Raw genomic sequence first — 24,025 nt, forward strand, 5'->3', positions numbered from 1 at the left:
TTTATCAGTGAGGCAGGTGGAGGACATTCAAGCCACTATTGAGGAGACTCCTGCTACTCTTGCTGCTCCCCTCAAGAGGACAGGTGGCAGTTTCTGCTTGTACTGGGTGCTGCTGAGCCTCATCTGTTCTCTCAAAAGGCCTGTTTAAGTTCTGGGTTCACATAATTTGTAGCTGGGCAAGGGTCTGTTAATATCCTTAACCTGGGCTGTGTTAATAAACACATTGTGTGTTTTTAGTGTCTCAAACAGAATAGCCTCAAGGTTTCAACAAAGATAATATGTATTTTTTTACCCCTTGTGATCATCTTCAGAATCAGTTATCCAGGAAAAGTCTCTCCTTGAGTGAGCAAAGATTTGAGCAGGTAAATGCACTACAGCACTCCTGAAGTCCAGAAGGCATACAGCTGCATTCCAGGTGCACACATGTGGCTTCATTGGCTCTGTCTCTTCAGTGCCCTCTTGAACAAAAATATATTTTCTAATTTTCATTTTAGTAAACAGGTATCTCCATGTTATGTGTATATATATGTGCATATGCTGTCAAAAAAAGCTTTGGTAAAGGAAATGTTAATTAATATTATCAATGTTAATTAATATACAGAGTGGTGTACAGAAATTATAACATAGTCCTTCCGAGTTTTCTTAGGAAGTCACATTCCACTTCATTTATTCTGAAAATATAGGTGGTTTATTATCACAAAGGGCTTTCATCATATATAAAGACTCAATTCCATTAACCTGCCACAAATCCAAAGAAAGAACTGTCCATGCCTCTGAAAGCAAATCACCTCTGGGAATAATAATTAATTAATTTCTGGGAATAATAAAACCCCCTGAGTTTTCAGGTTGTATAATGAGGTGTTCAAAAGTTTTTTTAAGTGTTATTTATGTAATTTGTGACTTGTTTATCTACTTTTAGCATGCTGAGGGGATAGGAGCATTTTTCACTAGTATAAATTAACTTCACTGACACAAAACTAAGTGATGGGCAGACACTGCATCTAAATGAATGTTGACTTTATCATTATTGACTTCATCCATAATGATAAACTCTATAGGGGAAATATCTCAGTGCTTAGTACACAATTGCTATCCTTTCTAAGTTTATCCACAAGTAGTAGCTGTTACTAGACTGCTCATCTTTTTTTCCATGGGCATTTCAAATGGAAGAATTGTGAAGCAAGCACTCAGAGCTGTTAAAAACATCCACAGTCCTGATGACCTGTTTGTCCTGCTGTGATCTAATGAGCAGCATCCAAAAGTATGTTTGTATGTTTTTTACACATCATGTCTAACATGCTCTGAGTGAGTAGAGGCAATTTTTATGAGGAAATGTATAAAGCTTAGCTGCAAAATGTTAAGAAATATTTAAGATTCTAACTTCTGTACTGCATGAACTATTTCTGTTCTCTAATAATTCTTTGTAGAATATGTCAGAAGTACATCAGTATAGCAGATATTTGGAAAAAAGAAACATTTTATTTTCATGATTTGAAATAATATGGTAAAATCAATATGGTGCCTAAAGGGGAAAAAAAGGCAAAAGAAAACAAAATAACTCATTTTTACCTAGTTTATTCCTGAGACATTGTATTACTCACTGGCACAAATGTTTTTGTTGTTTAGAACCAGACTATTGTTCTCTTCAGGACCATGGCTGCGAACAGGAATGTGTTAATACAGATGATTCCTATTTTTGTCAGTGCCAAGAAGGGTTTAGACTTAATCCAGATCAGAAAACATGCAAAAGTGAGTAATCCTTTGGACGTAATAAAATTCATCTGCTTTTATTTCTTGAACCTGCAGTGAGTCGTTTCCCTTCTGAAAGGATGGAAGTTTTCTCTGTAATTAAGGTTGAAACAAATGTTTCTTTATAAACTTGAATTGGGAAAGTATACATTTCTCTGTTTTGTAGATTACTTTGTATATTAGACATTTTTGAAGACTTCTATGAAAACCTATGAGGATTAATGTAGGAACCAAAATTACTTAAAGTTCTTTACTTATTTGAAACTTTCTGGCCTTGGCTTGTAAAGATGTCAATAGCTTTGAAATTTAAAAAAAAAAAATCACCTTGCTTTACCCAGTTGGTTTAGCCAAGGACAGATACATTTCATCAGCTTGGAAATGTATTGAATAGACAACACAGCTATCAAAGTCATCTTAGAGTCACACACAAAACTTTACAGTTTCCTAAAAAAATTGTAAAGACAGCATGAGCAATGTCAGTGTTATAAACCAGTCACACATGCCATTTACTTTAGAATGACTTAGTGTTACAGCTCTTTTTGATTGGAGGCCTGGATTCACAGCAGATTTTTACTGTGATGTGTTAAAGTTTAGAGAGAATATATTCAGCAAAATGATATAGCTGATCTCATAACTCAGTTGTTGGGGGGAGAGAATTTTACTACTGATATTTTATGAATAATAAACTTGTTTGGAGCAATCTAATTCTATTTCTAGACACCCATAAAATATATCTGGTTTTGAAACTGTAGTTTTGTTCCATCTTAAAGATATGTTCTCACAAAGCATTTTTGTCTACACAGTCCTGCTTTTGCAGTAATCCATTCTATTCTGCTTTTTATTATCTATATGGTATTTTAATATATTCAGGTTTTTATAGATTCAATAGCCTTGGCAGAGCAAATAGAGCCAAGAGAGCAAAAGAACAGCATTGTATAAAATATTTATTGCCAAGGATGTAAGTACAACTTAAAGGCAAATTGTAATTCCCATTTGGGGTATTTTTCCTTATGGGGCTTTGGATTTGGCTGCAAATCTGGTGATGTTTCCAGGATTAGGCTGCTATTCCAAATCTTCTTGTAACAAGGGTCATGTTAGCTAAGATTGTGAAATAAAGCAGAATGTTTGCATATATGCCCTTTTCAGAAATCAGGGACAATAGGTGGGTGGTGACAAGCACCAAGCATTCCACCTTCACCACCATGTGTGACTTCTGATGACTACAGGAGGAGATCTTTGGGGGTCAAAGTGAAGCCTTACATAGCTGAGTGTTTGCAGTCTGCTCTCAGATCCTCATCTCACTCTCAGCTTTAGGAGGTGTCCAAAGCACAGAATCCAGTATTGTTTAAGAAAAGTGAGTTTTTCTAATTTTTCTCTCCACAGAAGTAAACTTCTGTGCTTTAGGTCAGCATGACTGTGAACATGAGTGTGTTAACATGGAAGAGTTGTTTGTGTGCAAATGTCATCCCAGATACACCCAAGAACACCATGGCGATACGTGCAGCAATGAGTGTGTCTCAGGAACTGCAGTGACTAGTTTGCTGCAAGGGAGAGGTGTGAACTGAGTGAGAAAACACTCTGGGGTCCCTTTTGAGATGCTTCTGAGTCATGCAAACCTATGTTACTGCAAAGTCCACCAGAAGCCAGGCCTAGTGAAGTAATGCTGTCGTGAGATCCCTGATCCAACAGAGAACTAAAGCATCATTTTCTCCAATCCAAATAACTGGGGAAGTTCAGCCTTTCACTCAAAGGCAGTGTCTAACACGAAGGCAGTGCTTGCTGCTGAACATCCCTATCATTGCTGTGGGCTGTGTAACCTGCACATCTCCTGCTGCTGTATGCTGGTATGTGGGGATGTGAAGAGACCCAGCTCTTCTCCATGTTTGCACCTCAGTGATCCGTTCAATGAAGTGTCCTTTTTCAGAAGAATGTTGCTAAATGAAGGATTGGTGTTTCCCCAGAGAAACCCAACAGCACTGCCCACTTGGCATCACCCAGTTTTAGAAGATAGTTTTATTGCAGAGAACCATCTTGCATATCACCTAAAGCATTGGCAGCATTTTTCCCTGATGTAGTTACGACCTACTTTTCCAAAGGAATACTTAGTCACAGAAGTTCTTAAAACACTTGGTAGGACAGGGAATAATTTTAAAAGAAACTGTGATAAAGGCATGTTTAAGGTAACCTGGATAAATTGCAGCTATTTGATAATTATAATTTTAGACTATCTCAAGTTGAATTTCTAAAAATTAATACATCCCAAGACAGTCCTTGTTTGTAAAAACAGTGAGCCTTCCTCATCCTTTCCCTTGTTGGAATTTTTTTTTACACATATAATAAAGCACATATGATTACAACATTTACAGTTATAGTGATTTCCAAAGCCTGGTAATTAGCACCTTTGTGATTACTGCACTCTTCGAAAGAGTGTGTTACAAAATTCTGCATGAGAGCCCCAAATATTTAAACGTTAAAAATTCGTATTGGTGTGGGTGTTTGTATTGAAAAGATGGAGCCAAACAGATGTAATTTTTCACAGAGAATATGGGTATTTTCTTTTTTTTTTTGTTTCCACATTTTTTGTGTGCTCTGAGAAGTTACACAAGCCTCTTCATGATGATGTGAACTCTTGGAAAAAGGAGGAGGTTCCAGCTGGAACTTGCTTTAGCTAGAAAAAACTGACACCTCAGCTTCATTTTTTCAAGCCTACATTGTCTCTCTGTGTATAATGGCAAATCTGGACCAATTACTGCAAACTTGTTGCTTAGCTAAATAAACCAATAAACAGAAATATTTAAAATAAGTGATTTAACATTAAGTACAGATTTTTTAATATGTAAACACATTGCTGCAGGCATGTCTGTTCACATCTGTAAATGATTTGCAAAGGAGACATGTGAGACTATGTATGTGTGTCTGGGGGAGCTCCACTACTTTTGATCAAATTAAGCTTAAGTGATTTGGACCTCTATAACTAAAAGTAGCCATTAACAAACCAGCAGTAAAGCACTATGAGGACGTTCAAAGCTTTTTTCCTAAAATGTCCTTTTTCTATACTCACAGAGACAGCAAACTGTATAGTACATGTGCAAGTGCACGTATTTCACCCTACAGCTTTGCTGTCCACTGTGAGGAAATGTATTTTTTGAACCCAGTTCACACCCTTCTCCCTTCTCTCACCTTTTGTCTTTCACACAACTACTTGCATACAAGACTTAAAAGACATATTCCATTTTATCTTACTTGGAATAGGAATAGGAAAATCAAAGAAATGGAACATGTTAAGACACTCTCACACTCATCATTTCTGTCTGTCCCCCGTGAGACTTTTTTTGCTTGAACCTGTTGGCTGGTTAAAGTTTTAAATTGGTGATTTCTTATCCTGTTGAGAAAAGAATTTAATCTTTATGAAACAATCTGAAAGCCATAATTTCTGTTTCAAAAATTACTAATACTCATATTTGCTGTGAAAATTTAATGGTGAAGAGAAAAGAGAGTCCTGCTTTTTAAACAAGGAAAGCATGATTCTGTAGGTAAGACCAGACTGGGCTTCAGGGTTCTCCCTTCTCTCTACTTTGTGTTAGTTCAATCACATTGTGATTTTTGGCAAAGGAAATCTGCACTTCACCAAGTTTGCTATATGCCAAGTGGGGTTGTTGTACTAATTTCACTTAGGTGTTGTTAATTAACTCAGGTTACTCAAGTAGGTGGGGATACTTGTGTGAATAAAAAGCTGTACTAATCTTTTTGCCTTGCTCTGCAAAGGCATCATGTACTAACTACAGTGTCCTAGTTTATGTATCTAAGACACCAATGTGATTTCTTCAATCATTAACACAAATCAATAGGAGTGGACCACTGTGTTGAAAACAATCATGGCTGCGAGCAACTGTGCCTAAATACAGGTGACTCCTATGTCTGTCAGTGCTCTGAAGGATTTGTCATCAATGAGGACCTAAAAACCTGCTCACGTGAGTCTTGCAAGAACATCCTTTACTTCAACTCCCTTGGGAAAGGATTTTGTTGTCATATAGGGAAAAAGACTCACCTTCAATTTATTCTTACAGTCTGCATTTCAGTAATATTTTAGTAATTATTTGAAAGCAGAAACAGAAAAAGTATTTAGGAAAGAATACTTGTCAAGGTGATTATTAGTCCTCATATATTCAGAAAAGTTTTGGGAGACCTATTCATCCCCACATTTGAGGACAGTTTTTCAGTCACATGACAAATGTATCTGACAGGTCATCTGGACAGCAGTGTCCCCAAGGCAAACTGCCCCACCTTACCTGGGGCAGGAGGAGAACTGAGAGCCCCACACTGAACTTTACATTAAGCATGGGAACCCTTAATAAGTGAGCAGTTGTCCTGGCAGCTCTCCACTCTTCATAAATCAAATGATCATTGAGAATTTATACAATTTCACACACAGTTGTATGGCCTCCTTCACTGGAAAAATAATGTATTGAAAGTGCCAAAAAAAGAAGAATATGAGTGCATTTTACCGGTTGACTTTTTATGGACCTCTTTGGTGAGAGTGTTCTGTCCACTTTTTCCAAATTTTGGAGGTACATTATCTTTTGAGCTTGTAGAGTTGGAGAAGCTCCAGAGTTCACCCTTTTTCTTGCTCTCAGGCACAAAGTTTTAGGAGAAGTCAAACTGCAAGTCCTCAGTCACAAAAAATATCTGGAGGGAAGTGAGGCAAAGCAGCAAAGGCAATTTGCCTTCATATTTATCCTTGTGTTTGCCTCCATACTAACCTCTTTAGCTCCATCCGATACCCTGACAGACTTTGCTTCTGTCTGCCATGCAACTCTCTAGAAAGTGGAAGTCAGTAACACAAAAGTATGATTAGTGTACATGTAACAACAACAGGGCCTACTAAAAACAATTTTTTTAGATATTTATCTGTAGTACCACTGAAAATTTAGCCAAACAATGGAGTTCTATCAACTTGTAAACGGAAAATCCGTCTTCCTTCCTAGTAACAAGAGACTATTTTTCATTCCTGAGTTATTTTCCTCCAGGCTGTACTTGGAAGCCTATCAGGAGCAGAGTACAAGAAGCATTTGGACAACATTCTCAGGCAGATGGTGTGAGTTTTGGGGCTGTCCTGTGCAAGGCCAGTAGTAGGAGTTTGATTGGTCCTAGCAAGTCCCTCCCAAATCAGGATGTTCTATGATTCTATGAAAATAGTGCTGAGTACAATGAAACTGGGCGTTTTTGAATAGCTAACCCTAACCCTGTCCTCATATATATTTAGGAAAGATTTGTCCTATTCCTGAGCTCTAGATGAGATGTTGAAACCTCATGAACATTTTTAGGCTACCATGAAGAGAGTTTTGACACTTTGCAATTTCCTGAATGATAAGTTGAAAGGAAGGGATTAGCATTTAACATACACCAGTCCTAGTGAGAAAACATCTGGGACATTCTAGTATTATATACACTGGCTCAAGGATCTTAAGAAAGCTATGGAAACACCTGAATGGTAACCAAATCTCTACTCTGACAGCTCATTACAAAAAAGTAAGTGTGTGTAGCTAATAGACAGAAGCAAGTCCTGTTTGCCCTAAGTCTTTATATGACAGAGGAAAAACACTTGGGAAATTTGAGATGAAAAGTGGACCACATTTGATAGTACTTGTCATTTGCAATTCTTTATTAAATCTTGAATAGTCCAAGCCAAATCCCACTGACATCTGAGAGGTTTTCCTCTTGCTGCCACAGGAACTGGGTCAGTTCCACAAGTGAGTTCTGGGGACTGCCACCTTCACTTCAGGCCATTTAGAGACTATTTAAAGAATGTTCACAAGGTAGCTTTTATGTCTTTGCCAGTGTCATATATAAAACCATTGCCAAAATATTTTGGTTTTTTAATCCACTTTAATCCAATTCAGACATGGACTCTGTTTAGTTATGTTAAACACAGAAAAGTATGAGTAGTATGAAAGTATGAAAAGTATCTCAACTCTGCTTTAAGTAAAAAATGAAAAGTAGGACCTCTAGAACCTCACTAGGACCTCTTACATTTTATTGAATCTTTGTAATCAGATGATGAAATGAATTACTGTTTAAGCTGTTCAATGTATTTATATTTACTTGCTTATTTGGAATGCAAACACTAGAGATGGAAAAAAATCGAGTCATTATTGGTTAAATTTTTAAATAACTTTGCTTGCTCCTACAGGAGTTGACCATTGTGCTCTAAGTGATCATGGCTGTGAACATTTGTGTGTAAATGGTGACAGATCTTATACTTGTCAGTGTTTTGAAGGATACAGGCTTCGTAACGATGGGAAAACATGTAAACGTAAGTTATTACTCAGCAACTCAGAGTCTGATATTACACACACAGAAGAAATCTGTAAGGTAGGGTTGGATTGCCTAAATGTTCAAGGATTTCTAGAGGTCATATTTCCCCTTTGATGTCATGCTTGCCAGCAGTATGGTGATATCTTGAATATGCTGAGGCATCTAAAATGGTACTGAATGCATACTTTTAGGCACCTGAATCACATCCTAAACATCAGTGACATTTAAAAAGTAGCCCTGAAATTGGACAGCTGTGGATCCAAAACTATCCAGAGCTGGAACAACTGTGATTTTCTTCTAAAATTTCAAGGCAAAAATATATAATGTTTATAAAGTCTTACCCATCATGAAGCTTGCAACATTATTAATGGAAAGTTCATTTTGTCCAACGTAGGATGAAGATGATTGCAACAGAAATATCATAATTGGGCTACAAATTTGACTATATTACACATTTATGATGAGTGTCAGATATAAAGGAAAAAAACTAATAGCAAATTTTTCTCAACTTTTATAGCATAAGTCACCAAGTAAAGAAGAATCATGGATAAGTCTCAAAAAAACTCACAGGCATTCAGTATTTTCTAACTGCAGTCCCCATAATATCTAATATCAACATCTGCTGTTAAAAAATGTTTACAGAAAAAAAAGTAAAGGCATCCAGGTATTACCATGATGAATTAAAAGCTTCTTATTCTTAGCTGCTGTTTCACAACTTCACCCTCTTTTGTTATTCTGTGCAGAGACAGATTCTGCCTGTCTCAAAAAGTTAGGATACACTAAAAGCAAGTTAACTTTCAACATACTACCCTTAACTGACAACATTTTTATACATTAAATTATTTCCAGGTAAAAATGTCTGCAAATCAGTCAACCATGGCTGTGAGCATATTTGTGTTAATGCTGACAATTCCTACATCTGCAAGTGTCATGAAGGATTTGTACTGAGAGAAGATGGCAAGACTTGCAGAAGTGAGTGACTGGTATCTGTTGAAAACTTTGGCATGTACATCAGGCAAGGAAGGAAAGGGGTATTTTTTTACTTCCTACTGGAAAAGAAGCAAGAACCTTCCTTTTAACAGCTACATTTCTCTAACATGTTTTCATTCAAAACCTACATTTATATCAATCATTCCCAGGACAGGACATCTGCAAATCAGTCAGCCATGGCTGTGAGCATATTTGTGTTAATGAAGATGACTCCTATGTTTGCAAGTGTCATGAGGGTTTTCTGCTGAGAGAAGATGGGAAAACATGCAGAAGTAAGTACTCTGAGAATTACTCATATAATTTTGTGTACTGTATGTAGATCTGAGAAGCATTCAAACCAATACTACAGTTTACTGTCATAATAAAGGAGTAGTCTCCTTTGTATGATATAATATGTATGATATAATAGTAGTATTTATATTTATACATCTATACATTTAGACCTTCCAAATGCTTATGAGAGATTCTGTGAACAAAAATAATGTCTTTTAGTAGATCAAGTGACAGACTGGAAAGAGAAAATACTCAAAAATGTTCAAGTACCAAGAGTTAAAAATGTTTGCTGCCTAAAATTTACCCTGTTTATTCCAGTGGTATCAGTAGACCTAATGAAAGCTGTTACTTCTCCCTGCATGATAGATTTGCTGTAGATGTTCTTTAACCAAATATCATCAATTGTTCTCAGATAAAGACATTTGCAGTTCAGTTCACCATGGCTGTGAACATGTTTGTGTTAATGTTGATGAGTCCTACATTTGCCAGTGTTATGAGGGATTTGCACTAAGGGAAGATGGAAGAACATGTAGAAGTAAGTATCCTTCTCTTTAATAGATTTTCTTTCTAATCTGTGCATTTGAAAATATATTTTAAATATGGCAATCCTATTTTTTAACAGATAAAGATGTTTGCAATTCTGTTGACCATGGCTGTGAGCATATTTGTGTGAATACTGATAGTTCATACCTTTGCCAGTGCTACGAGGGTTTTGTATTGAGGGACGATAAAAAAACATGTAGAAGTAAGTTATTTTAATGTTACTATATTTTTTATATTCAGACATCTACAGAAAATACATATTATTTAGAGGCAGTTCTTCTTTTAGGATATTTTTCCTTGCTAAAAAGAGAATCAATTCTTTATTTACTAGGAGTTTACTACTGTTAGTCTTTAAAGTTTTGGAAGTGTTCTTATTCATAAAACTGTGGTAAATAAAATCTAAATTATTCCTAGATAAAGACATCTGCAAATCAGTCAGTCATGGCTGTGAACATCTTTGTGTTAATAATGATGATTCATATACTTGCCAATGCCATGATGGATTTGTACTAAGGCAAGATGGGAAAACATGCCGAAGTAAGTAGTTTATTATTAAAAGAAAAAATGCAATTTTTGTCTTGTTGGAATAATATTATTCACTGGTTCATAGTAGCCAGAATGGAATTTTTTTTTCTCTCTCTCTCTCTCACTCTCTCTCTCTCTCTCTCTTTATACAGATATACATATATATATATATAAATAAAAAAGACTTGTCTGAATTAAACCACAGCTACATTTCAGAAAAATCAGCCAATTTTAAGGTTTGAATGTAGGTTTCAAAATTTCATTTCCAAATTAAGTATATTAAGTTTTAATCTTGAGCATAGGATGTTGCTTCATTTTACTGTGTTCTTCTATCTATATTCATGCAGATCATGACTTACCTTGTTCTGTAACCTCTTAGCTTTTTTTTGTTTTTTTTTTTTTTTTTTTTTTTTGGTAAGTTGTAAGCAAATGAAACTCCTTCAGGCTTTTTATGTCTTCTAATCTTTTTATATCTCTCTTCTTGCTCCCCTAAAACCTCTGCAGTTTATCAGTATCTTGTGGATGCACCACAGTGAAAGAAAGTCTTCTAATAGGAGACTCAGCAGGGTCCAGGGCAGAGGAACAATAACCCATCTAATTCTTATTTGAATCTACCTATCATTTTTTAAACAATTTATCTTTTGCAATCTTTTTTTTTTTTTTTGACAAAAGACAGTGTTAGTCTCTAACCAAAATAGTCCACTAGTACTCATGTTCAATTAGTTATCTACCATGATCAAAGGTTATTTAAGATTCTCAGTATTACAGGTGTCCCATGTCCTTAAGGCTGTAAGTACAGCCTTCATACTTTGTTTCTAAATGTATATCCTTAATTCTGGCTATTTTAAAATACATATGATTTGCTGTTATCCATAAAGATTCATGTTACCTCATATCAGCAGCTGCTTTGTATTTATTTGCTATTCTCTCAGAAGTGGAGTAATCTAAAAATTTTATTAGTGATTATTTTGTGTCTTATTCTGGGCTGGGCTGTCCATAAAAATATTAAGTAGTAGAGAAGCAAGGCAAATTCTTAGAAAGAAAGTTATTTGATAGCTGCCCATATAGAATTGGTTCTGAGGCCCTTTCTAGCCAGTGTTAATCCAAGCCAAGCCAGTGTAGTCTGTTTCTTTAATCAAAATAATACCAAGACTGCTGCCAGTTTGAATGCTCCATTGCATGAACAGCATAAACTTTAAGAACTAGCCTCGTCATCAGTTAAAAAGACATTTATTTAGTTTTTCCAGGATTTATTTTTCCATAACACCAAGTTGATTGATTTTAGTCCTCTTTCTTTGATTTTACTCTGACTCAAGTTCTACATTATCTTTTGCATTATTTTAAATCAGATAAATGTCAAGCTGGCAGGCTTACAGTGAACTACTCATCTTTTTAAACCATATGGAACCACAGTACTTTTTTCAGTGTATGTCAGGAATGGAGACAACTCAGTGTTTTCGGGCTTCCTCAAAGTTCTAGGAGTTACTGAAAATTAACACTAAGCATCCAAGTTATTCTTTAGGAACATCTTTTGCTGCAAGTTATCTGGAGTTTCTGATTTAAAAATGTGTGTGTGTGTGTGTGTGTGTGTGTGTGTGTGTGTGTTCAGTAGATGCTATGTGACCTACTTCATGCAGTGTGAAACTCTTCACTCCAGCAACGTCATCAGTAATCTATTTCATAGGTTCAGATCTGAATACACTAAAATGTTTAATATTTCTGCATGAAGATTGGCAGTTCTACTTTTCTGTCCATTAATTAATAATACATTGTTAGAATGCTTTTTGTTCTTAATAGTATCTAAATAAATGTAAATGTACTCATACTACCCTTTATTTGGTTGGCCATGCACCCCTTTTTCCTTTATCTTATTACTTCAGTGTTTTCAAATTCCTAATATTTTCCCATTCAGTATATACTGTGAATGTTCCTTTCTTTCAGTCATTTTTCAAATCTTATAGCTGTTTTCAACTTCAATTTCTAGATTTTTTAACTGCCCTGGCATTCTTTTTAGATTTTGACTCTATATTTTTGGGGGTGTCTAGTAAAATAACCTTAAATAGTGCAATCATTGAGGATTTTTATTACTATTATTATTTCCCCCCTGCATCCCAAAGTAGTCCGGCTCATAATTACTTTCAGCTGCGTAAAATTCATCCTTCTGAAGTAATAGCCATGTCTAATGCTGGTTTGTATTTTATTCTGTTTATAAGCAAATGTTTCTGAGTTGTGCACAGCTGTGTATAAGCAGATGCTAATTTTTACTTAGGTTGTGATTTCTCCCTTATCCACTGTGACCAGATCTAGTTTAGATTGCTATGTCTTAAATATAATTATTTTTGAGTTAGAATGTTGTCTTAAGTAGTAGATTTTGGATTTTTTCTTTTGGTAGCAGAAGACTCCCCCAAGAAATTTGGCTCAGGTTGAAGTTCTTCTGAAAACACAAACCTCAAGAGTCAAATTGAACTTGGCTCTCAGGAGGCCACTTCTTGTATAAAGATAGTTCTCCATTAGAAACTGATATTTCTTTTGTGTTGCATGAAGAAGAAAAATGCTGATAGATGATTCCACTTTCTTCTGCACTTTCCCCCATCTATCCTTTCTGAAGAGGTTTTACCCAAGTGATTTAACATTGCATTCATACAAGTCCTCACATCAATTTTCAGCAATCCAGTTAGATTTTGTTTATCATCTTAAATAAGTAGATCCTATTCTTTCAGGTTGTTTATGCAGACTTTTGGCACTGGTATAAGGATGTTAATAATTATGGTTAAATCATGTCCTGTTGCGTTTTTCTTAGTTTTGTTTTTACCAGCATGCATTTGTACTAAATTATTCTCGCATTTCACTCTTAGTGCTCTTACTGCAAACTCTTCCTCCTCCTTGATCTAGTCAGATTAATCCCAAAATGGTTTATTTGCAGTTGGAGGGCATCCAAACCATGAAGTTCTGGTCAGATGATAAAAAGTAGATACTCAATTTAAGCTAAGGTGTCCATCATTTAACTAGTAAGAGAAATTTGCTTTCAGTTTGCAAGCTTCCATCTTTTTTTGCTCATGGGATTGACCCCCCAGTCTTTGTATTTATTAAAAAAATATGTTAAACTAACAAACCACGTAAATATTATCTAACTATTCCCAGACAAGGATATTTGCAAATCAGTCAACCATGGCTGTGAACATGTGTGTGCTAGTGCTGGTGATTCATTTGTTTGTAAGTGCCAGGAGGGATTCCAGCTAAGAGAAGATGGAAAAACTTGCAGAAGTAAGTAGTCTGATATTTATCAATATACTCTTTATCTGCAGCTCGTGCTTGTGCAGAAATGTGCTAACCAGCAAAAGCTGTCATCTGTTTTCAGATAAAGATCTTTGCAAATCAGTCAACCATGGCTGTGAACATGTTTGTGTTAATTCTGGTGATTCATATACCTGCAAATGCCATGAGGGGTTCCTACTGAGAGAAGATGGGAAAACCTGCAGAAGTAAGCAGCACAGGAACTTAACTGGATGAATTACACATACGATAATGAAGGCCTCTGCTGATGTGTGCTGATACCAACTCTCCTGTTTGCAGACAAGGACATTTGCAACTCGGTTGACCATGGCTGTGAACAAGTTTGTGTGAATACTGAAGATTCCTATATCTGCCAGTGTCATGAAGAATTCATACTGAAGGAAGATGGAAAGACATGTAGATGTGAGTAGCCTGAACTATAAAAGTATGTTTTTATTTGAGGCCTTCAAGTGTTGTGGGTGTGAGTGCAAGCGTGTATGTTTGTGATTTCCAACTATTTGGGCTGGTTTAAAAAAGATACCATCTCTCCCTAACGAGCCTCACCTCACAAACCCCATCCACTTTTCTCAGATAAAGATGTTTGCAACTCAATTGACCACAGCTGTGAGCATATTTGTGTTAATACTGGTGATTCCTATGTCTGCAAGTGTCATGAAGACTTCATTCTGAGGGAAGATGGAAAAACTTGCAGGAGTAAGTTATTTAACCTTGTTTTGTACTTCCTGATCTGTTAATGAAACACACTACACATCAGTAGTGTGTCATTTGTGTCTTTATTATAGAATCAGCTTAATGTAAGTGAGCCCCTTCATAGAAAATTATAGCCAAATTTTTTATATTTTGTGAAATTTATTTACTTAGCTAACCGTGCTAAATACAATTTTCATTATTCCAAGGTAAAAATGTCTGCAAAACAGTCACCCATGGTTGTGAACATGTCTGTGTTCCAACTGGCGATTCATACATGTGTCAGTGTCACAAGGGATTTATATTGAGGCGAGACAGGAAAACATGCAGGAGTGAGTAGCTGAAACTTTTATGGGGAATATGTTTTTCAGTCTTAAAAGAAATAACAGACTTACTTTGACTCAAAGCTTGTTCATGATAGTTTTGTATTTGAAAAATGGTCTAATAAGGGGATTCTCTTAACAATTCTCAGATAAAGACCTGTGTAAATCCATTGACCATGGCTGTGAACATGTGTGCATTAATAATAACAACTCATACAGCTGTCAGTGCCATGAGGGCTTTGTCCTGCGCCAAGATGGGAGAACATGTCGAAGTAAGTAACTCATTATGTCTGTCAGCCCCTCTTCTCTGGCATTGCTACATAAATGAACAAAGATATTGTACTCCTTTGTCATATGTTCTTCAGATATGTCTGGAGTCTTTGGATTTATAAAATGTTAAATAGAATACAGATAAATACTTTAATTTTTCCTAGGTAAAGATGTCTGTAAATCAGTTGACCATGGTTGTGAATATGCTTGTGTTAATAATGGTGATTCCTACATCTGCAAATGCCAGGAGGGATATGTACTAAAAGAGGATCAGAAAACATGCAGAAGTAAGTATATTTTATTTAGAAAGCATTTGTTTCTTTTATTTCTAACATTAATTGACCTCACTTCAAAAAAATTATAGAATTATGGAATGGTCTGGGTTGGAAGAAACCTAATTAAAGATCACTTAGTTCAATCTAACTGCTCGTGGCAAGGACACCTCTACTAGACCAGGTGTCTCCAAGACAAATTCAGCCTGGTTTTGAACACTGCCACATCCTCTCATTTCAAACATGATATAATATTTGAAAGCCCAGGGCATATGTGTGTGGCAGAAAATGTCTCAAACAATTAACTTGATGCTCTCCTAAGCAAAAATCTACCAAATTGGAAGAGTTGTTTTAGTACAATAATAATTCTTTTGAAACATCAGGGAAAAGCCAAAGGGGAATCCTATTATCAAGGAATGTACATTTTAATCGGGTTCATATACAGTGCATCTTTTATCTTTATATACTAAATTTTAAAATCCCATTAATTTTATTTGCTTATCTTCCAACATAATATGTATTTATCTCATCATCTCTTAATACTTGGAGGAGAAATTCTACTGGAATTCAGTAAAAATGTTTATTCTGCCAAAATGGAAGCCTTAGTTGAGGAGACTGTGATTAGAACGGTAACAAGTTCTGGCTGTTCTCAATGCTAACTGATACCATGCACCATGAACTGCTGCCCTTTGTTGACTTATGCAGTAGTATTGAGGTGATTCTGACATGTATATTAATTGCATTTTCATCACCTTAGTACGTGTGAGGTGTCTTTTTCTTAGATGACTGCAGGAAGGAGTTCTTGAGCAGTTTTAAAATAGACATTTCCTAAGAAGAGCGGTCCAGGCTTTAAAGATGAAAATCTGTTATTTGTACTTTGACTTGGTAGCAAACATGGCCAGTAATTTCTGCAGAGTGATTTCTGCAGAAATAATTCTCTTTTGTGTAGTGCTTACAGCATTCTGCCTGTACAGAGATCACAGATGAGTAGAGGTCAAAGTTTATTTGGTCCAGACAAAGAAGGAAATCTTACATTCCTTAGTATGGCATATTTTCCCCGGCAGCTGCATTGATCCAATAGAAACTAGCTCCAACAGAAGCTCTGCAGCTAGCCATTGCACAAAGCACACTAATCTCTGCCTGCTGAAGGCAATTCCTTTCCAGAATTTAAAACAAAACAAAACAAAACAACCTACCTGGCAGAAGCAGTCTGCAGCTTGGAAGACATTCTCCGACCTCTAAATTCCCTAACCTTGTTATTGATGCCCTACAAACTACTTTGATTTTTGCATGTGCATTTGCCAAAAAGTATGAGAAATACAAATTTTACAAATTTGTACAAACTCCCAGCTCTAATGGGTCAACCAGAAATACAGCAGCAATACATAAGTCTTCTAATTACAAAATTGGTAGACACTTACAAGCAAAAAACCCTTATCTCACCAATTCTGATTCTCTCAATAAAGTAGTTTTAAAACTATTTTATAACTCCTGCAACACAAGTGCAGCTTCAGTGATTCTCTTCCATGTCTCTTAGCGCTGACAAATTTGACAAATGCAAGGTTAGCATACAGGCTTATCTCTGGAAGAAAATATGGCAACTCTGTCTTTGTGCTAGCTATGTTCTTCAGTTCTCTCCACTAAAGAGTAATTCTAAACATTTGCTGATTGCTGCTGCATTTTTAACAGATGTAGTATTCTGCAAAGCAGAATATGTCTCAGTAAATATTCACTGTGGTTATAATTTTGTTAAATTCTCAGTCATTGGCCCACTCTTAGCTTTTGAGACAGACTGTACCAACATCTTCAGACACATTGGCACAGTAGGACGAGCCAGGGTACTTTAGATGATCCCTGAATTTTTGCCAGGGTATCCAGATCCCTTTCCCAGTCTTGTAGACTTTTTTCTTGATCTGTACATTTTGTTGCTCACTTCACAGGATGCACTGAAGGCCCAATTGATCTGGTGTTTGTGATTGATGGATCAAAAAGTCTTGGAGAGGATAATTTTGAAATTGTAAAACAATTTGTCTCAGGAATCTTGGATACACTTGAGATTTCACCCAAAGCTGCTCGAGTTGGTTTGCTTCAGTATTCCACTGAAGTTCGTACAGAGTTTACATTAAGGCAGTTCAGCTCAGCCAAAGACATGAAGAAAGCTGTGTCACAAATGAAATACATGGGCCGAGGTTCCATGACAGGACTGGCACTGAGGCAAATGTCTGAGAGAAGCTTCACAGAGACAGAAGGAGCAAGACCGTTCTCAGCAAATGTGCCTCGAATCTCCATTGTGTTTACAGACGGGCGGGCCCAGGACGAAGTGTCTGAGTGGGCTACCAGAGCAAAACAACGTGGTAAGTGGAGATGTTTCTGGTGTCTCATTCTAAAAGGCAAATATTGTTAGGAATGAGATGTAGTAACAGTTTGGATGTGCTAATCAAGAGAGTGTTTGCCAAAGCAGTCTGGCCAGTACAGTGACAGTGACCACTGTCCTGCACATCAGATCTTTGTGTTCACAATGGCCTTTGCTGCCAGGCATGTGCATCATCCCCACAGCAGGACTCATGGGGAGTGCCTCACCACAGGTAGTGGTGCCACCCCCCTGGCATGCCCTGAACATATCCTCTAAGGGTAGACATTTGATACAGAGACCTGGGAACACTGGGAACTTCATCAAAAATTCTAGGAAAACAATAAAAGAAACTCCAAGCTGTCTCTTCAAAATACAGCAATCTATTCTTGTGAGAGATACTACAGTAATAATTGGCTGTATTTTTGTTTATAGGATATATTCTTTATTTTTAACCAGTTTTATAGTGCTAATGGTGTTCTGGAAGGAAGATGACTCTTTTGGAAAGAATATAACTGTAGTGCTGTCTGTCTTACTGTTTCTACATGCCTATATGCTGAAATGTGACTGAAAGCTGGTGATTTTTAATTTCTAATATGTTTGGGCAGACAGCCATCCTTTAGAACACCTGTACCACAAATCAGAATATTTTCATCTGTTTAGCTGAAAAAAAATTTTCATCTGAAAATTTTTAAAACTTGTCAAGAAAATAAACAATCTCTTTTTTCTTCACTAAACTTTTTTTTAAATATTATGAGAAACTGCTTTAAGAACCACGGCTGATGGGCCACAACACAGAGAAAATAGCCAGACTTCAAAAGATTTTGCACATCTTTTTTTCTGTGCTTGTTTTATTGATTTGACATATTAATCAAAATTTGATACATGATTAGTAGAGCATTGATCAGGATCAATACCTCTCTGTAAGGAGTAAAGGGAAAAACATCCAAGGATATGAGAAGGGCACGTGGTAACAAGAGTAGCATTACAATGAAAGATAAAGTGATCTTAAAATAACTTTAAAAACCCCAAACATGTACAAGCTTGCTAGTGAGATGAAACTACCTGGAGGATTTACAGAAGGAAAGAAGTACAAACTAACTTCCTTACTTGCTGAGTGAAACCTCAGCTCTGGACTGCTTACACTGACTCTGCAATGCTACAAGCCAAACCCATTCCCTGTGTAATTGCAGCATAACCAATAGAGTAATGCTCAATATGAAATGGACATTGAACACTTTATCACTGATATCCCCAAGTCTTTAAATAACAATAATTTCAGCATGACTGGTGCATTCATTAAATTGAATTAGCTTCTGGAGGACAATTTCCTTTCCTGGACAAAGTGCAGTGGTAGGCAGATTCACGAAGAAAAGTAAGGAGATACGTTAAAAGTTAAAAACCTGGAAAATGCATATTTTGTGGTGTTATCAGACCCATGATTCTTCAGCAAAAAGGTTAAAAGTTGCAATTCAGTGAGTGTGCAGCAGTTATCACCTCATGTTAAATAAAGATATCAAACCTTCTCAAGTTTTATCTGAAACCAACCAGAGAAGACAGCTTCTTCTCTTGAATCATGTAAGAGCTGTGAAGCTCATAGCTGTGCTATGAATCATAAAATCAGTACTTGTGTGGACACTTTCTAAGCCATACCTGATATAAAGAGAAATATTGTATCACATCATATGCTCATGAGCATAAAAACATAACTGCTGAAAAAGAGATTATTGATCTCTATGATTTGTAGTTATTGCTTGTTTAAAATCTATCTGGTGAGAGGGCTCTGAAGCACTCCCCTCTTCCCAAGAAAACTACACATCCTCACTTACCTTCTCCCTAGCACCTCTGCTGTGGAAATACTTGTCCTGAGCATCCCTGATGTAAGGCTTTTTCTTTCCTAGTGCCATAAATGTCTTGTTTTCCCATTCTTACCCTCCTGCGTGAGCTTTCCAGCCTGTTAGTGCCCCTTAGAGAGCAAGAATCAAGTCTCATTGTGCTCTGAGGATTTCAATGAAACACTTAAGTATTTTTCTGTCATCTTTCAGGATTCTGAAAAATTACTGTCATCTTTCAGGATTCTGCCCCATTTGCTAATATGCAGCAGGTTTTCCCATCAACCCTGCATTGCATATACCCTACAGATACACACAAACCAGGGACTTGCAGTGCAATTGTGAGGCTGAACTGTGTGATTTTCTTGGATTGTTTGTAATACTCTTTCTGGGACCATTTACTATCAGTAGTGGCCAGGCAAGTGTCATCTCTTAAACAAAAAACTGTATGTCAAATTACAGCAAACAATAGAGTTTCTGCAAATCTTCCAGTAATTAAAGCATATTATTAAGCCTCTTCACTGATTTTAAAGTTACATATAATATACATTTCTTGGGCTCTCCCCTTCTCTCTTATTTTCCTTTCATGGACGAACAAGTGCTTAGAATTAGAACTGCTGAAATAATAAGTATGTGCAATTTCTTTTGAATCCAGGTATAATCATCTATGCCATTGGAATAGGAAAAGCAATTGAGGAAGAACTGCTGGAAATTGCTTCTGAGCCATCATATAAACATCTCTTCTATGCTGAGGATTTCACAGCTCTGGAGGACATAAGTGAAGAGCTAAGAGCCCAAATCTGTGAAGGTAACAAAATTCCATTTTCTTTGAGATAGAAGTGAATGTTTTCAGGTGTTTTGCTTTTTGGATTTTGCTGCCCTCTAATACATGAAGAATATATACTGTTAATCCATCACTGGGTAAATGTATTAGCAATTATCTTCCCTTTATTTTCATGAAGGTTGCATAAGATGTACAATTCTATGCCTAGAAGAATCAATCACTTCTCTTTTTTATTTCTACAGTTGAGTCAGCCATGCATTGAGCCCCACTACACCAAATAAACATGATCTATTTCATTAGCAATGTGGAAAAATAATCAGGGATTTGTAATACTTTAATGAGAATTTTAAAAAATATCCTGAGACCAGCAGCAAAAACCTAAACCACAGCAAAATAAATTGTCAAGAGCTGTTGTGTGTATTTATAGACTAAAAATAGTTCACAGCTACAAAGACTGGATTTCAGTTATGCATAAGCTCTGTGTTTTGCTACACAAATGTGGAAGGTTTGTTTCAGAAAGCACCCTTCATCACCCTGGAACAAACAGCTTGTATATAAACATTCCCAGATGAAGTTTTCTTAGGGGAAGGGGGAATCTGAGCCAAGATGAAAGCTGTGGAGCCAGAGAGGGGACAGGGGACACACGTTCCCAAGACTCAGTATTTTTTTGCACATTCAAACTGGTACCTGAAGCAAAATTCAGAAACAACATATGGAATTATGTTAGTCATAAGACTAGAATTGTGCAAGATTATTTAATTTCCACTAGCTTTTATCTGGTTGTTTTTCTTGGAATTAAATGCAAACAGATTTTGCCTTTTTTCTTTTACATTATTGTATAAAATTAGCTGCAGGACATTTCTTTATACAGATCTCAAGAAAAAATCTGTAAAAAAGACTTTGAGGATGTTTCTTAACTTGCATACTCTTTGTCCTTCAGTCCTAAGAAGTCCTAGTTTCATCTTTCTGAAATACTAAATACTATGATAATATAAAACCAAGTCAGTTCAATTAACCTTATTAGGCAGATAATCTTCCAGTGACAGCATGTCATATTAAAAGCTTTTGGAGAAGCCAAACCCAAAACTATCTGGCAGCCAGAACAATAATTCTCACTCTTTAGCAAAACCCAGTATAATAACTTTCACTGACCAACAAACCCCAGAGCTCAGTGATGGAAATGCATCTTTCAGGTACCCACAACAGTGGTTAGCAACCACAATGGTTTTTTCCTTTTAACTACATTATTTACAATATGAAAAAATAAGTAAATCCTGCCCCTTTGTGGCAGTTTCTTGTTACACCTTCAGTAACTAGGCAGCTCTGGTGCTTCAGTTTCTGTCCTCCCCTCTCTGAACAATGCCTCACACCTGTGAACAGAGGACTGACCCAGCCTTGTTTTTCTGGACACTCCAGAACTACCTATTACTCATCAACTCACTCAACCAGAAATTCTGCCTCCAAACCTGTTACACAATCTAAAAGTTCTTTTATTCATTCCTTCTGTTGTACACAGTGCAATTTTTCTCCTCCTTTGCAATAGCAATGACTTGTGTCTTTACTCCAGCTTTGGTCCTTAGCTGAGGTCTTCACCTCAGCTAAGGCTCCACTTTGTTAGGACAGTAGGAGATCCTGTCCTCATGGACTCCACTGACAGAGCTTCTCATCCCTAGTCCCAGTTGTGGAGCCACTGCATGTTTCCAACTAAAGCAGAATTCCTCCAAATGTTTTTTGGGGGGTTAGGCTTTTTTCTGTTATTCTGCAAGAAAGCATCTGCCTTGTAAAATAGCTGCTGATTACTCTTAATTATTCTTGATGACTAGTAGTAAAGGCAAAAAAAGGAGGGTTTTTTTTCCCTCTTGCCTCTTATTAAAAGGAATTCAGTCGGAAGGTTCCCATTCACTGCCTTGGTTAATGTTAATTTCTCATCTGACTGGAAGCACTAACGAGGCTCCAGCAATGTCATACATAATATGCACTCAATATGATTGCAGCTTCAGCCCTGGGCATGTGCATTGTGGGAGCTTTTAATTACATGGTCAGATACTATTTTTGTCACAAGACCCCAGCCCTGATCAGATGTCAGTACTCAGCAGCCAGCTGGTTAACATTCTGTTCTCCTTCCAAATTGTGGATCGTTATCAGTTCAGTAAATATTCAGACACTGCTTTTGATGACACTTTCTCGCAGGCTCCTCCTAACAAATTACATGTGCATTTTACAAAACAGAACACTAAAAATGAACATCCAACTTCAGCATTGTTCCCCAACAAATTTATTCATTGCACTGACTTCACCAAGGGATTCAGGGTGATCAACCTGTCACTACTTGTGTGTTTATTCAGCTTCATAGAGGCAATGAGATCAGAAATCTTAGAGCCCCAACTAGTTTCTTAAATGCCCAATTCCTATTCCAAACTGGACACCTCCTGCCACACCTCTACCAGTGCATCTGTCATTTTTCTGTCTCTGATTACATGTCCATACCAGCCCAGTGTCCAAAGCTCAAACATTTCAGGTCAGTTCCTCCACCCTTCCTAAACAAGCTCCTCATTAGCTTGCAGCTCCTGAACAATTTCTAGAGCAAATCATTACCTAGGGTCAAACACTCAAAATTCATCTTACCTGCTCCATTGCTCCTACAACAGAAGTCTTTACCATCTTTGATCATTCTTCAGCTAGACTCTGTTTCTTTTTCGTTTCATTCCCTTGTGATCTCATCCCACACCTCTCTGCCCTGAACTCTTCTCCAAAATCTGAATTCCTTCCAGCAGCTGGTTCCCATGCATACTGAGATATCTATAGCTCTCTATATAAACATTGTAGTTCTGCTGCCTGATCTCTGGTCTGCCTATTTAACCACTCATCTGTTCTTCCCTGATATTCATGGTCAGTAATTCCAGCCTCCACTCAAAAAGGGCCTCATGTCCTTCCCAGTGCAACTTAGCACAGCTGTATATTATTATGCATCTGTCAAAACTGACTAAACCAGCAGGGACCCCAGTTGTTATAGCAAACCTGGATGTCACAGAAGCATCTTCCACCTCCCTACTGCATCTTCATGGCATATTGGGTGAGTTGGCACGGTCACCTTTTACCCCCATGCATTCACTTTCAGGGAAGGGGCTCTGGGTTCCAGAGGAGAGGTGTGTCCCAGATGCTCCATGGCCCTGGCATCATCGGTCACGTCGTGCAGTTGTTAAATTCCTGCTCTTCAGCTCATCCGGGCCATGAAGGGCTCCGGAATCAGTGGAAGTGCTCATTTCCTAGGGAAGGACCCATTCCTAAGCAACAGCAGCCGCCTCCACACTGCCCTCTGGCGGCAAGAAAGGGGCAGGGCACACAATGGCTGCGGCTCTACAACCCAACAGGTTTCTGTTTCCTCTCAATCTCTTGACTGAAAAGATCGGAGTGTGGACTCTGAAATAAATCCTTGCATTTTAAAGGCTGTGCTTCGTGAATTAGAAACCTGTATTTTTTGCCTATAACTGTAGTGTATCAAGTAGACTCTGATGCACCCTTCTTACCTAAAACCTCCCAACTCTCTGATCAATGTTTCCCATTATAAAGAAGAAAACTGAAGGACAGGAAGAAACTTTTTCTTTCTCCAAGCAATATTCTTATTCAGTTCACCAAAAGGATGATGGATGATAATGAAACATGAAAGAATTTTCACTGTAGGACACAAAGTAGATTGCTATCATTTCAGATTGCTTCAGTGATTATTATTAAATAATCACTTCTGGTTTTGGAGGAGTTCTGATAGTCTGAGTTGAAGGGCAAATTGTGGAGTTTCCATCAACACTGGACCTCTTCTA

At 37.0% G+C, this 24,025-nt stretch overlaps 1 protein-coding gene across 5 annotated transcripts in view; it reads left to right on the plus strand.

Moving 5' to 3' along the window:
* MATN2 (matrilin 2) overlaps positions 1 to 24,025 on the plus strand; it is a 70,263-nt gene that overhangs the window by 40,602 nt on the left and 5,636 nt on the right. For 3 of the 5 annotated variants that reach the window (XM_018912315.3, XM_050970893.1, XM_030227122.2), the window contains exons 7-23: positions 1,627 to 1,749; positions 5,598 to 5,720; positions 7,940 to 8,062; positions 8,914 to 9,036; positions 9,204 to 9,326; positions 9,740 to 9,862; positions 9,950 to 10,072; positions 10,285 to 10,407; positions 13,537 to 13,659; positions 13,754 to 13,876; positions 13,969 to 14,091; positions 14,260 to 14,382; positions 14,586 to 14,708; positions 14,849 to 14,971; positions 15,134 to 15,256; positions 17,182 to 17,595; positions 20,079 to 20,231. In XM_018912315.3, coding sequence (XP_018767860.3) covers positions 1,627 to 1,749; positions 5,598 to 5,720; positions 7,940 to 8,062; positions 8,914 to 9,036; positions 9,204 to 9,326; positions 9,740 to 9,862; positions 9,950 to 10,072; positions 10,285 to 10,407; positions 13,537 to 13,659; positions 13,754 to 13,876; positions 13,969 to 14,091; positions 14,260 to 14,382; positions 14,586 to 14,708; positions 14,849 to 14,971; positions 15,134 to 15,256; positions 17,182 to 17,595; positions 20,079 to 20,231 — 2,412 coding nt within the window. The remainder of the gene's footprint in view (positions 1 to 1,626; positions 1,750 to 5,597; positions 5,721 to 7,939; positions 8,063 to 8,913; positions 9,037 to 9,203; positions 9,327 to 9,739; positions 9,863 to 9,949; positions 10,073 to 10,284; positions 10,408 to 13,536; positions 13,660 to 13,753; positions 13,877 to 13,968; positions 14,092 to 14,259; positions 14,383 to 14,585; positions 14,709 to 14,848; positions 14,972 to 15,133; positions 15,257 to 17,181; positions 17,596 to 20,078; positions 20,232 to 24,025) is intronic. The other 2 variants (XM_050970892.1, XM_050970891.1) reach the window with 2 other exon arrangements.

The sequence above is a fragment of the Serinus canaria genome, chromosome 2 (genome assembly GCF_022539315.1).
Source record: "Serinus canaria isolate serCan28SL12 chromosome 2, serCan2020, whole genome shotgun sequence".
In the NCBI taxonomy this organism is placed as follows: Eukaryota; Metazoa; Chordata; class Aves; order Passeriformes; family Fringillidae; genus Serinus; species Serinus canaria.